Below are 15,561 nucleotides of genomic sequence, written 5' to 3' on the forward strand. Positions count from 1 at the left end.
GTGTACAGTTGACCGACCGCGTCGGAAACCAAACTGTTCCTAGAGCAAGATGTTGAGATTTTCGGCAGACTCAAGTAACCGGTGATGAATAGCTTTTTCGAATAGCTTGGATAATCCTGAGAGAAGGCTGATGGGACGATAGCTTTTGGGTGAGGAAGGATCCTTCCCAGGCTTCCGGATGGGGATGACTTTCGCTGACTTCCAGGCCGATGGGAAGAAGCTGAGCCGGAGACACTGATTGAAGATCAGCGAGAGGTGCTCAAAGAACGGCGCACTCATGTGTTTGAGCTCGAGATTCAGGATGCTGTCGAAGCCTGGAGCCTTCATATTCTTCGATGATTTGATATAGGCTGTCAATTCGCCAGCTGAGATCTCCAACTTCTCCGAGAAGTCGTTGGGAATCAAATGGATGTTGTTAGCATGCTCGTTGACGGCTGCTTCGTGTGGACTGACGATGTTCTGCCCAAGATTGTGTGAGCTGACGAAGTGACGACCTATTTCAGCGACCTTCTCTGCAGGAGTTATCAAGCGATCCTTAGAGCCATTATTGTCTAGTGGGATCAAAGGTGGAATGGGCCGAGGCTTGGATTTTAGAATTTTGGTCATTTTCCAGAACGGCTTAGCATAATCTGGGAGAGTGCGGATCTTATTCGAGAAGTTGTTATTTTTGAGGTCCACCATTCTGGCCTTGATAATTTTTGTGATTCGATTGCAGCGTGCCTTAAGCTCAGGCAGTCCAGTACGCTGAAACTGCCTGCGAGTGACATTCCGCAATCGAATCAAATCTTTGGTGAGTGTATCGATGTTTAAGGAGTTGCTTACCTCCCGCATAATTACAAACTGTACATGGATATTTTCCCGTGCGGTCGACAACATTATCCTTTACTGTTGACAACTGTAAATGAACAATCTCATATAAAGTTTTAACAGTTTGTGGTACGGTTATTTGACAAATAACAATATGTTGAATGGGTTGTGTCACCATAAAAAATCGTCTGTTTTCGCGTGCAAAATTTTCGCTCAACAGTATGATAAAATGTTGACATACAATGCAGGAAATAAAGAACATTTTAGAGACAGCATGTTATATGTTGACATTTAGTGATGATGTCGAGCAGTTATGGTTGAATCGATCGAAAAGTATTCGATAACCGCAACGTAAACTGTGAAGCTATATCTTACATCGTAATAATGATTCTGACCATATAACATGTTGTTTTTTATTATGCGGGCTGCCGAGCCATCGGTACGTGTTGCGGCCGCCGTGATCGCCTCCTCGATAGCGCAAAGCTGGCGGTCGATACTTTCCGGCATCTCTGGACGCACCTCGTAATCGACGGTGTTATCGACGCACTGCTGGAACCACTGCCAGTTCACCCGATGGTAGTTTCGCCGTAACTGCAGGTGCCGATTGACCGAGGAGCCCAGTTCCGCCACCACCGGATAGTGATCCGAACTGAGCTCCTGGTAGACGACCGGCTGCGAGACGTGGTCACTCAGGTTTGTTATGTAGAGGTCGAGGGTTGCGTGGACACCGGACCGACTCAGTCGAGTGGGGGAATCCGGGCTCAAGATCGTGTAGTGGTCTTCCTCCATGTCGTTGGTCCAGATGGTGCCGTTTCGATTGCCGCGACTGTTGCCCCAGGCTTTATGTTTGGCATTCAAGTCGCCGGCAATGATATACTGGCCTTGCCTCCGCGTCAGCTTGACGATGTCCCTCCGAAGGGCAGCCGATGATCCATCGCCGGCTTTGGCTTGCGTTGGACAGTACGCCGCGATGAGCGCGATTGTGCCGACCGAAGTGGTGATTTCGACACCGATGGCCTCGATGACAATGAGCTGGAAGCTTGGAAGCAGACGACAGTTGATGTTGTAGCGAAGAGCGATAGCCACACCCCGCCTCCCCTGGTCGGCCGATCGAGTCGCACGATACGGAAGTCCGGGATGTTGACGTTCACCTCCGGTTTTAGGTGCGTTTCGGTGATGAACGCCACATCTATTTCCTTCTCCTCAAGGAAATCCTTCAGCTCAATTATTTTGCTCTTTAGCGAGCACGCGTTCCAGTTGACCAGGCCCACCCTAGCAGCCATTTTCAATGATGAACATGCCAAGAGTGAAGACCTGGTCGAAGCGGGTTTTGCAGCCGCGCAGCCGAGTGGCGAGCTGCGCGAAGATCGGCATCAGTTGCTCCGGAGTGTACAGCGGGGCAGATTCTTCCGGTGGGACGGCTTCGTTCTCCGACTGCCGACGGAACCCAGGAGGAGGGAGCGGGGGCCATTCGCTGGTGGATGGTGCCGACGATGCTGGAGCTTGGACCGATGCAGCTGCCGCTGCCAGTCGCTTGTGCGGCTGTAGTGGTGGGAGTATTGGAATCACACGACGGGGAGCCGGGATGGCTGGAAAGTTCACCTCCTTGATTACAGGAACACGGTTCTTCTTCGGAATGGTCCTGGTGGAAGCCTTCTTCCGGATTTCCAGGAACTCGGCTCGCTTTGGGCAGCCCTTTGTGGTGGCCCGATGTTTGTCGCCACAGTTGGCGCACTTGGGATCGGCCATCTCCATTTTGACGCACTCGTCAGTCGGATGGGGTTCGCCACACTTGTTGCAGCGCGGCTTCATGCGGCAGTTCCTGGTGCCGTGCCATATCGCTCTCAGTCAACGACGGTGTAATTTATAACGCCAACCAGCTTCAGGTCCTTCCAGGTAGTGGAGCCTGGCTCCAGATGGATCAGGTAAAGCTGGTCTCGATATCTCCTCGCCTTGTCGTGACGAGCGATCTTGTGCACGGCTACTGGCTTCAGTCCGCAACTTTCAAGCTCTGTTTGGAGCTCTTCCTCCTTCATGTCGAGAAGTCCTCGCAGCAAAGCCTTGAGCGGCTTCGTGCCGGGGTGGTCATGAGTGTAGTACTCATACTTGTGGACCTCAAGGAACTCTACGACGGATTGATGATGGTCCTTGTTTGCCGGCATCAAAGTACATTTCAGCCCCTTAGCGATCAGCAGGCGAATTTTTGGGCGTAAATCAGGCGGATCGCCCTTCACAAACACGGGCGGGCACTTCTCCTTCCGCTCCGGTTGCACCTGCGGCAGCTGCGATTGCTGCTTCTTCCTTTTTTTCGGCGGATTGCCGGCGTCATCAAGCGGCAACGGCGAGAACGTGCCTCCAAGAGCAGTGCGCTTAGGCACTTTTCCAGCGACCGCATCGGCCACCGAGTCTCCCATGACGGGTCCGGGAGAAAATAACGCCAACGCGACGAAGCGACAACGTAAACAGCGAACGAACCAGAAAAAACACTTGGAAAAAAATGCGCGAGCAAAAAACACGTCCGTACGTGCTGCTGTCTCGAACTGGAATGAATGCTCTCGAGCGAATGCACATTTCTTATATACAAGATATTGAATCCTATCTGCCTCCTGATTGGTCGGCCAATTAGCGTGCGTCATGTTGCCAAGTCGTCATTGCTGTCGGTGATCTCGTCTTAGGCTTCTTCTTTGTCCTTGCTGGTGGCGTCAGATTCATAACGGGACCTTCCGCTAACGGGACTTCGCGAGCCAAGCATGCAAGCTGTTGCGAACTGGGTGCACTGCTTTTTAAGTTGATGTTCACTTACTACCTGTCAACGAGATATGTCATCCAAGGTGTCACCCATCGGCATAAATGATATTGACGGACTGTGCTGTTTATCACATCGAAGTGCTCGGTTCGTCAAAACGTGTAATGAACTAGAATTTAGTAAACTTAATACTGAACTTATTATTCTATATTCTATTTCTACAGTGCAAACTACCTTAATCGAAATCTATTATACTACCTTAAATGCTAGTATCACAGTGTATATCACAGCAAAGTAAGCTTATTTATTCTTATGTAAAACTATTCCTAACCTCTAAATATGATCACAGCTAGCAGCTTACGTGCATTAATTTGAACTACAACGAAGAATCATTGTAAAGCTCTAAACCGAATTATGTAAGTCATCCAATCATCTAATGTGAAAACATATTTTAAGCAAATACATTATTCCAGCTTGAACCTGTATCAGCATAAAACTGTCTTTGCTATCAGCTCGTAGACTCGGTGAAAAGGGCTCTTGTTCTTCGGAACAATTCTTCAAGATAATTCGTCATGGCTTCGGCAGATGACGGAGCACCGAAAGAAATCGGTGATAATATCAAGCAGGGTAGTTGCGCTAATTGTGACAGACCGGATTCATATGACAACTACGTGCAATGCGATCGTTGTCAAGCGTGGTGGCATTTCTTATGTGCAGGAGTTACCGAATCCATTGCTGATGAATCGTTCACATGTGAGGCCTGCTCACCACTCAGCGTATCATCTCGTGCGTCTTCAAGATCCAGCAGTAATGGAAGCGCAATGCAAGTTGGTAAGGCAAGAGCTCGAAAAGGAGCGAAACGCGTTTGCAGAGAAAAGGAAATTGCTACAACAACGAGACGATCCATCACAACAACAACAACAAGATACACAACGAACCGAGGAGTGGGTTGATCAACTTACGGGCAAGGTAGATAGCGCCGAAGGCCAACAAAAGGACCAGGAAGCAGCTGCAATCGTCAACTCACGCCAACAGGTAAATTGGCATCAAGAACGGACTCCTCTACCGGAAGGGCAACTGTCTCCTACGATGCAGGCGGCTATTAATGCAGCGGTACAGGCAGCAGTGAAAGCTGCGCTTCAAGCAACAAACCCATCACGGCCTCCACAAGAAGCGACAGGAGGTGAAGTTCGAGCCACAGGTGCAATCCCTAAAACAGCACCGAAAGATCTCTCATCTACCAGGATTGGGATCAACAGAATCAGTAGCGGGGCGCAGAAAGGTAAACAGGATCATTCCCTCCCCCCGAAAAGCCAACAGGTAAGCCAATTGAAAACCACACTATCTCCTCAAATTATAATCAATGGATCCAAGAGCTAACCAAGAAATTTGGTAACGTAAAACTGGATCAAACGTTGGCTTCTACCAAGCCACTTATTGGAACTGCCCCTTTGCAACCGGGTGTTTTCACAAAAGCAAATTTCAGTTCTGATTTTCAAACGAAAAATATATCGTCCAACTTTGATACCGCACTACAGTCCGGTGAAAATGTCAACCATTCGTACAACCATATACGAACAAGCATGTCTTCGATACCAGATAATGTCTTGGGATTCTCGGGAGTGCCCACCTATGTCCCCTCCCCCTCGCAGTTAGCCGCCCGGCAAGTAATGCCGCGCGATTTACCATCTTTCAATGGCGACCCCGCGGATTGGCCTATTTTTATTAGTAGCTTTGTCAATTCAACGCTCGCGTGTGGTTATACCAGTGCTGAAAATCTCCTGATAAACGCCCTGCTCCAGAAAGTTCGGTCGGTTCCAGCTCCGAAGGCTGAGAAGCTGGAAACTCTGATAGAGTTCGGGATAGCAGTCCAAAGCCTGTGCGACCATTTGGAGGCGGCGGGTCAACACACTCACCTTTCAAACCCAACATTACTAATGGAATTAGTAGATAAACTTCCTGTCCATACCAAGATGGAGTGGGCGGCCTTCTTACAGAAATGTCCCGAGGTCAATCTGCAAAGTTTCGGCGTTTTCATGTCCTCGATTGTTGTGTCAGCTAGCAAGGTAACTGCAAGCATACCCGGAGGGTCTAAATCAATTTCGTCGGATAAATCTAAAGGCAAGCAAAGAGGATTCATCAATGCTCACAACGAAGATGGAGAAGAAAACGTGCGGGAAGATAAAAAGTGCTATGTGTGTGAAGAACCAGGTCATCGTGTTTCAAGTTGTGAATTATTTAAATCGTTTTCGGTCGACGGACGTTGGAAGTGTGTGCAGTCCAACGGACTGTGCCGAAATTGTTTGAATGCCCATGGGAAAAGGAGTTGTCGCTACCTTCGACGCTGCGGTGTGGGGGGATGTGAATTTCGGCATCACCCTCTACTACACTCGAACCGGAACAATCGGCTGTCCTTCAAGGAGACATCGCCGGAAATCGTTAGCAGTAATACTCATCGCCCAAAGATGCAATCCACTCTGTTTCGCATTGTTCCTGTTACATTGTATGGACCCAGAGCAATTGTGAAGACATATGCATTCCTTGATGATGGATCATCGTTCACTTTAATCGAAGAAGACTTGGTCGAAGAACTTGGAATCCGTGGATCACTAATGCCCCTTTGCCTGGCCTGGACAGCGAACATGACCCGAACGGAATCCAATTCTATGGAAGTGCAGTTATCGATAGCAGGTGCGGGTGATAAGAAACGGATGGAGATGGTAGCACATACAGTGAAAAACTTGAGCCTTGCTAGACAGACATTGATCTATGATGATCTCAGAAGAAAATTCCAGCATTTGAATGGTCTTCCGATTGTCAGCTATAAGGATGCGGTGCCACGTTTGTTAGTCGGCGTCGACAACTTAAGCTTAACAGTTCCTCTGAACACGAAGGAAGGTGGACAGTACGAACCGGTGGCGGTAAAGACACGACTAGGCTGGTGTATATATGGAGGAAGAGACTACAGAACATCGGGAATTCCACTCAGCCTACATGGCTGTGTTTGTATGTGTGACCGTACACTACACAATACGGTGAAGAACTACTTCACCATCGAAGACATAGGAACGACGAATGAGACTGTGTTGGAATAAGCGGAAAACAGAGGAGCGCGGAAAATTCTTCAAGAAACCACTAAGCGAGTAGGAGGGAGGTACCAAACTGGCTTGTTGTGGCGATATGATTGTATTGAATTTCCCGACAGCTATCATATGGCCTTGAAAAGACTAGAATGCCTCGAAAGAAGGATGAGCCGTGATTCCACATTAAAAGAAAGCATTCATCGGCAGCTTGTGGAATGCCAGGAAAAAGGGTATGCAAAACCAGCAACGCGAGGTGAACTCGACGAAGCTGACCTGAAACGAGTCTGGTATTTGCCATTAGGAGCGGTGGTGAATCCCAAAAAACCAGGAAAGGTGCGGTTAATATGGGACGCTGCGGCAACTGTGGACGGGATATCGCTGAACTCCTTACTTCTGAAAGGTCCGGATCAATTGACGTCATTACCAGCAGTTCTATCGCGCTTCCGACAGTTTACGGTAGGAGTCTCAGCAGATTTGAAGGAGATGTTCCACCAGATTGAAATACGTGAAACTGATAGACATTCCCAGCGATTTCTCTGGCGCAGCGATCCATCGAGAAACCTACCGTGTATTTCATGAACGTAGCCACGTTCGGCTCGTCCTGTTCCCCAGCGTCCGCACAGTACGTAAAAAACAAAAATGCTGGAGAATTCGCCGAAAGATACCCCCAGGCCTCGCAAGCAATCGTACATAACCATTACGTAGATGACTACTTGGATAGCTTTCAAACCGTTGAAGAAGCCTTACGAGTTTCGCAAGAGGTGAAGATGATTCACAGTGAGGGAGGATTCCTTTTGAGGAATTGGTTATCCAATACAGTACGTGTGATAGAAGGCATGGGAGAAATTAACGCAAGTGACACCAAAAGTCTAGCGCTAGACAAAGGGTCGGCCTGCGAGCGAGTGTTAGGAATGTTATGGAACACGACGGATGACGTACTTTGTTACTCCACCCAACTGAAGGATGAAGTGCAAGCCCTATTGGACGATAACGAGCGACCAACCAAACGTCAAATGCTGCGATGTCTGATGAGTTTTTTCGACCCACTCGGTTTACTCAGCTCTGTCCTGGTACATGGGAGGATTCTGCTACAGGATGTTTGGCGTGCCGGAACACAATGGGACGCACAAGTCGATGACAATATTTGGGAGCGGTGGATCAAGTGGATCGATGCTGTGAAGAAGATAAACCAAATACGAATATCTCGCTGCTACTTCAGAAAGGCGACACTTAGAAGTTACAAGGATTTACAGCTCCACATTTTCGTCGATGCGAGTGAGCTTGCCTATTCAGCTGTTGCCTACTTTCGCATAGTTAAAACAGATAAAACATCAGAGTGTGCACTTGTTGCGGCGAAGGCCAAGGTTGCGCCTTTAAAACCGCTTTCGATTCTCAGACTGGAACTGCAAGCGGCATTGTTAGGAGCTAGATTAATGCAATGTGTTATCGAGAGTCATACCGTAGCTGTAACGAAACGATATTTGTGGAGTGATTCATCTACTGTACTGGCGTGGATACGAGCTGACCATAGGAGATACAAGCAGTACGTAGCCTGTAGAATCGGGGAGATTCTCACATTAACTGATGCTAAAGAGTGGAGATGGGTGCCGACTAAATCAAATCCGGCCGACTCAGCAACAAAGTGGGGAAACGGACCGTCTTTTGAAGCAACAAGCTACTGGTTTAGAGGTCCGGAATTTCTTCATTGCGCCGAAGAAGAATGGCCCCGTCCTAGGAGTATGCATTTAACTGCAGCGGTAGAAGAAGAATTGCGGCCTTGTCATTCACATCGAGCTGCAACTGTATCAGAAGCGATTATAGATTATCAACGGTTCTCCAAGTGGGAACGTTTACTGAGAACTATGGCGTACGTGTGCCGGTTCATCGAGAACCTGTAGCTGAAGCGAACGGGTAATAATATTCTTCAAGGGATACTCACTGCAGATGAACTGAAGCTGGCGCAGACAACACTCTTCCGATCAGTACAATGGGAAGTGTACCCTGATGAGATGGCGCTTTTGTCTGTCAATGAAACGACTCCACTTGAGAATACAAGTGCCCGCCATGCATTGAATCCGTTCATTGACGAACAAGGAATTTTGCGAGTTGACAGCCGGATCAAAGCAGCTAGTATCGCAGTAGCGTCGATGAAGTTTCCGATCATTCTTCCACGTGAACATAAGCTTACATTGCTGCTAATTGACGAGTACCACCGCCGATTTCGTCACGCTAACTTCGAAACAGTTGTGAATGAGATTCGTCAGCGGTATCGTGTATCTCAACTGCGTCCAACCGTTGAAAAAGTCATTAAAAACTGTCAACGGTGCAAAATAGACAAAGCAAAACCTTACGTACCTCGAATGGCCCCATTGCCTCCGGCGCGACTTGCGGCATGCGTCCGACCATTTTCCTACGTGGGAATAGATTTCTTCGGACCGTTTCAGGTCAAGGTTGGCCGCTGCTATGTGAAAAGGTGGATAGCTCTATTCACCTGCCTCACAATTCGAGCTGTTCATGTAGAAGTGGTATTCAGCCTCACAACCAAATCCTGTATAGAATGTGTACGCCGTTTCATCTGTAGACGAGGTATTCCAATAGAAATCTATAGCGATAACGGAACAAACTTTAGAGGGGCTGCTAGGTTGCTGAAGGAACAACAAGAAGCGATTCGAGAAATAAATGAAAATCTGGCCGGTACTTTCGCTAGTACAAAAACAAAGTGGATTTTCATACCACCTGCGGCACCCCATATGGGTGGAGCCTGGGAGCGCATGGTGCGCTCCGTAAAAACGGCCATGTTTGCTGCTTATGAAAATAATCGTAAATTATCCGACGAAGGTCTGCAAACTCTAATAACGGAAGCGGAGGCTATAGTGAATAGTAGACCCTTGACATACTTACCTCTGGAGTCAGCAGAATGTGAGGCAATTACGCCGAACCATTTCTTGCTACCATTGGGGAGTATCGGCGATACTCGTCAGACGGTGACTGGCCAGGACACGACAACAGAGGAACACAGACAAGCAGCGGCAATCGTTGAGGCAACATGCAACGCAACGCAACTACACCTTAACATATTTTGGAAACGTTGGATTGTGGAATACCTGCCGATTTTGACGAAACGCACAAAGTGGTTCGGAGAACAAAACCTATTGCGGAGGGGACCTAGTCATAGTGATAGATGGAAACGCACGGAACGAATGGATCCGCGGGCGTATAAAAGAGGTTGTTGTAGGAAGAGACCGAAGAATTCGCCAAGCTGTCATACAAACTGCGAGGGGGTTGATGAGAAGACCAGCATCTAAGCTCGCGGTATTGGACGTAAAGGAGAGTGGTTAGGATTGGTAAAACTGAACCGTTGGTCAGAATTACGGGGGGGAGGATGTTGCGAACTGGGTGCACTGCTTTTTAAGTTGATGTTCACTTACTACCTGTCAACGAGATATGTCATCCAAGGTGTCACCCATCGGCATAAATGATATTGACGGACTGTGCTGTTTATCACATCGAAGTGCTCGGTTCGTCAAAACGTGTAATGAACTAGAATTTAGTAAACTTAATACTGAACTTATTATTCTATATTCTATCTCTACAGTGCAAACTACCTTAATCGAAATCTATTATACTACCTTAAATGCTAGTATCACAGTGTATATTACAGCAAAGTAAGCTTATCTATTCTTATGTAAAACTATTCCTAACCTCTAAATATGATCACAGCTAGCAGCTTACGTGCATTAATTTGAACTACAACGAAGAATCATTGTAAAGCTCTAAACCGAATTATGTAAGTCATCCAATCATCTAATGTGAAAACATATTTTAAGCAAATACATTATTCCAGCTTGAACCTATATCAGCATAAAACTGTCTTTGCTATCAGCTGGTAGACTCGGTGAAAAGGGCTCTTGTTCTTCGGAACACAAGCTATCAATTGGATGAAGAGTGCGTGCGTTCATTTTCAAAATGGTTGTTAGTAGGAAGAGGACCGAAACACCCGCGGTCGACTCGGGGTTAGTAGGATGGGTTGTGGGATTTTGGGGTGATTAACTTTAGGATTGGTAACTTGGGACAAACATTCTATCACGTTCGCTTTGGGCGCGAACACTAGCGCCTTCATCTTTCGATGGATTTTGAAGATTTATATATCATTCGACCCGGACACTCTCCAGAAATTTGTCAATTTCATTGAAACTTTAGATTTTTAACGATAAGCTATTGAAAAATTTTAATTCTTGTCAAAGCCAGCAAAAATTTCATCATAGACAAACAGACATAACACATTGAACACAGAGAAACAGACGTCTCACTTAGAACAAAATGCAATCAAAATCATCGTCACGAAAACATTACCGCTCAATGCTAAAAGCACTGTAGGTGGACAAGCGGCAACCAGGTGGCGGTAGTGAGCAAACGTCAAACACAAGCAAAACCGATTGAAGCGCCATCGGTGGCCGATCGACCACCTACAAAAAATTGAATCCACCGTTAAAAAGATGAACGATGATACATGCGTAAAGTGAGACGTCTGTTTCTCTGTGCATTGAACATTTACTCATCAAATTCATCGACATCACACTTACGACATCTGTTGATTTCAGTTAGTTGGGCAAATCACGAACCAGATGGCGGTAGTGAGCAAACGTCAAACTCGAGCAAAAACGATGCGCCTGCTACACGGGTAAAAATCCGTTCCCGGAAATGAGAAAATAATTCATGATTTCATGAATCCAACGTGTTTTCATTTTATGAAAATACACCATGAATATAAATCATGATTTCATGATTTATTTTCGCGTAACGCAACCAATGCGTTACGATTTGGTTGTTGAGATCGAAAAATAAAAAAAAGGTCAACAGGGGTTTTGTACTCGAGTACACCGAGTGAGAGTCCGACGTGCTACCTTTCAGTCGTTCTCACTTTTTGGGAAGGGAGTGTTCGAAGTATAACCGGTTATGCATTTTGTCGACTGTTGAAGATTGCGTAGTACCATGAATAATGTTCCTGAAATCATGAATTATAATCATGATTTCATGAACTGGCATGATTCATGATTTCATGATTTTTTATTCATGATTGTGGGTATGCATTTGTTTCCGTGTACGAGTGATCGATTGGCCAACTAATAATTATTTGAATTGACCAGTAAATCAGTGAACGATGTAAATTTGACGAGTGTTATGTCTGTTTGTCTGTGATTTCATGTTACCAATCCCGTGCATTCCTAACACGGATATCAGAATGCAGTGAGTCACGGGCATTCGGGTCCATCGCAAGATTTTCTTTGTGTATAAAAGAAGCAGTTCCTGCAGTGTGCGATTCATTACCATTTTGTAAAGCAGCGCGTATCGACGTCCTTTTTTGCTCGCGTATTTCCCGTTTCGTTCGTTTGTTTGCTGTGTTTACCTACACAGCAGTCACCAGCGGGAGAGCTGCCGGTGGGTCTGCGAATATGCATGGAAAAAAGAGGACACATTTTTTTTTGTCATTCTGTGCTTGATGATGGTCGGGTGCAGTGGTGTCGGTCGCGATCGATGCAATCGCACATCGCATCGCTCGGAGTTCACGGCTGGAGGCCGATCATGGCTGGGGCTGCGATGGCGGTGGTGGATGAAAATGAATAAAATTAGCCCAGAGAGATACTGCCCTTCTACGTATAGTTGTCCCATGTTTTCGTGAATTTTGACTTTTCATCATAGAGCATCGTCTATTTTGATGTATACTTTTGAAAACTCTAATAGATTTCGAACTTTATTCAGAAAATCATTGAAAACAACATCAAGTCTATTTGTCCCATTGCTTAATTTCTGCACTGGTTTAATTGGGCAATTTGTACAATACTCATTCTAATCGAAATACTCAGTTCAACCACGTGGAAGGTTCACTTCCATAGATAAAGCATGTGGAGACATATGTGAATCGCAGTAGTCATTCACGAAATCATGCATTGAACGGGGCTGATATGCGTAGAAACCATAAAACAAGTGCTCTATTTCTCGGCATAACTGTCCCGCCAAACTATTTTCATGATCATTGTCGCAAATTCTATTTGTGAGTGAAAAATAAGAATGATTTCAATTAAATTAAGTCTTCTGAATGGTTCTGTGATGTAATAATCTTATATTGCATTATGTGGGATACGCAGCAATGAAAATTGAGGTTCAATTTCAAATACCATTTTCTTGTTGGCCGGAGAAGGGAGCCCCCCTTCTAAAACAGTTATTCAGTTATATTTCTATACATAACCTGAATTGAAAGACTAGACGGGACATGAATAATTGAAAAATCATGAATATATTTGCACACCAATCTCTGAATTCTAGTTACAGCAAAATGATTTGTTGAAGTATGTCCAGTTTACTGTGACTTTAGCATCAGCTTTTTTCTCCTGATTTATTGCAATTTCTGAGACGTAAAATATTTTCTATCAATGTCATTAGTAGCAATGAAAAAAAGTAGAAAATAAATTGTGAAGCTGATTTAATGAAATTCCAATGCTGTCTGATTTCCAGCGAAATAAACTTAAAGTGTGAGCACAAATTATGGCCTTTTCATCCTTTTAGTGCTTCGTTGCTGGCTGTGACGATGACTGTGGCTAATTGAAAGGGTCACAAATCAAACCATGCGCTCCATGATGGCAGAGAAATCGCTTGCGTTAGTGTGAGAAAGAAACATCACATATGGAATCAAAACCAGTGTGAAGAGGAAGATCTGTTGTTTATGTATATGGTGGTGGCGCCTAAAATTTTGACAGCTTCTTGATGAGAGAAACTATGCGATGCCAGCGCCTCCACGAGATTGCCACTTGTGTTGCGTTTCAAAACGTCCGTTAAATTCCTTACACACGATTGAAAACGGACTTGTTTGTCTGTTCTCTGTGCTACAACCAACTGGCGCCTGCTTCCTAACCATCTTCGATCTACAGCGAAGCGGCGCACACTACCTGATATTCCAACATTTCTCATTTGTCGTTTTTTGAATTTGGTACAAGCATGCGTATAACGGCAGTTATGACCGTTGCCAAGACACCTGAAACAGGTCTGAAGCGATTGGCTTATACTATCGACAGACATATGATTTCCGCACAATGATTTTCGTATCACGCTGTACGCGTACAGTGGCAAGATGACATACGTATTTTCTTTCCACCGTTGTATCTATTTGACAGCTTGTTTTGAAACTGATTCTACCGCTTTCCAAAACTATATTTTTTATCGAAATTGTGATGACACGATTCCCTGTTCTGGCGGCACTGCTACTGACTAGTAGTTTCATTTTCCAGTTGTACGCGATAACCCTGTCAATGTGAATGACTGGAACAATAGGGACGAATATAGAGAGAAAAACGAAATAATAGACGTTTGTCAGAACAGGTGGTTTGTTTATACACGATGTAATTAAACTAAATTGAACTTGTTAAGCTAATTATACCTAATTGAATTCTTCTTAAATCTACTATTTACAGTGCCTTAATCTAGCTGCAGTTAAAACTTATATCTATTACACAATTTCTATAAAATACCTTATACAGAACTCAATTGTAAGTACGGTGATTGAAGTGTAGAATTAAACCTAATGGGATGCGCTATAATTACAGAGTTAACCCTCTAAGACCCGGGACGAACGGATTTTTTTCAAATGGCTCGCATTCAGCACCTGATCGTCGGAATTCCTCGCGGTTTCGTTTGTGCTCAATGGGAATAGCTATATTTTTGCTCTGATACATTTTCAAATAAAAATATTTGTTCAGGCCCGAGTTATTGCTAAAAATAAGTGTGCGCGGGGGTGTTTTTCCTATTATTCAAACATCACTTCAATATTCTGGACGTGTTCATGCCCAAAATTTATCAAATCACCCATCAAACCAACCCAAAAAGATATTTGTAAAGATTTTTAGTCGATTCCGATGTTTTCACCATTTGAGTAGGGTAGGATTGGTAGAGTATGGGCTAAAATTTCAATTACAATGAAATTTGCATGAGGTAATAAGCATGCGGCTGCACAAATTTTACAAATCAGGAGTTTTAAATATTTAATTTTCAATTGAAATTGACCATCTGAAATTCTTATCAGGGCCGGATTTAGGGGTCAAAATGGGGGTGACCAGGGGCCATATCACCAATTGCAATGATACTGGGTATGCGACTGCTCAAACTTCATGAAAACACATCAGGAGCTCAAAGAACTCTGTTTGAATTTGAAATTGACCTTCTGAAATTTTGACCAGGGTCGGATTCAGGGGTCCAAATGGGGAGAGCAAGGGCCATATCACCAAAAGCAATGAAACTGGGCATGCGACTGCTCAAACATCATGGAAACACATCAAGAGCTCAAAGAAATCTGTTACAAATGGAAATTGATCTTCTGAAATTTCAACCAGGGCCGGATTTAGGAGTGAAAATGGGGAGTGCAGGGGCCATATCACCAATTGCAAAGAAACAGGGCATGCGACTGCTCAAACTTCATGAAAACACATCAGGAGCTCAAAGGATTCTGCTCGAACTTAAAATTGTCTCCGAAATTTTGACCAGGGCCGGATTTAGGGGTCCAAATGGGGAGAGCAAGGGCCATATCACCAAAAGCAATGAAACTGGGCTTGCGACTGCTCAAACATCATGGAAACACATCAAGAGCTCAAAGGAATCTGTTACAAATGGAAATTGATCTTCTGAAATTTCAACCAGGGCCGGATTTAGGAGTGAAAATGGGGAGTACAGGGGCCATATCACCAATTGCAATGAAACAGGGCATGGGACTGCTCAAACTTCATGAAAACATATCAGGAGCTCAAAGTATTCTGTTTGAACTTGAAACTGCTCTTATACAAGTTATAGGAATTTCTCCGAAAAATCCTCCAGGAATTCTTCCAGAAGTTCCTCCGGGAATTCCTCCGAAAGTTCCTCCAGAAATTCCTCCTGAAGTTC

At 45.1% G+C, this 15,561-nt stretch overlaps 2 protein-coding genes across 2 annotated transcripts; both read left to right on the plus strand.

Moving 5' to 3' along the window:
- Nucleotides 1-6,801: 6,801 nt before the first annotated feature.
- On the plus strand, nt 6,802-8,534 carry LOC134207546 (uncharacterized). Its single transcript, XM_062683252.1, has 2 exons — nt 6,802-7,092; nt 7,182-8,534. The coding sequence occupies exons 1-2, from the start codon at nt 6,802-6,804 to the stop codon at nt 8,532-8,534; spliced, it is 1,644 nt and encodes a 547-aa protein (XP_062539236.1).
- A 111-nt stretch (nt 8,535-8,645) lies between these two features.
- On the plus strand, nt 8,646-9,941 carry LOC134207549 (uncharacterized). The gene has a single exon (XM_062683253.1). The coding sequence runs from the start codon at nt 8,646-8,648 to the stop codon at nt 9,939-9,941; it is 1,296 nt and encodes a 431-aa protein (XP_062539237.1).
- The last annotated feature ends 5,620 nt before the right edge of the window (nt 9,942-15,561 follow it).

Source organism: Armigeres subalbatus, chromosome 1 (genome assembly GCF_024139115.2).
Source record: "Armigeres subalbatus isolate Guangzhou_Male chromosome 1, GZ_Asu_2, whole genome shotgun sequence".
Taxonomy (NCBI): domain Eukaryota; kingdom Metazoa; phylum Arthropoda; class Insecta; order Diptera; family Culicidae; genus Armigeres; species Armigeres subalbatus.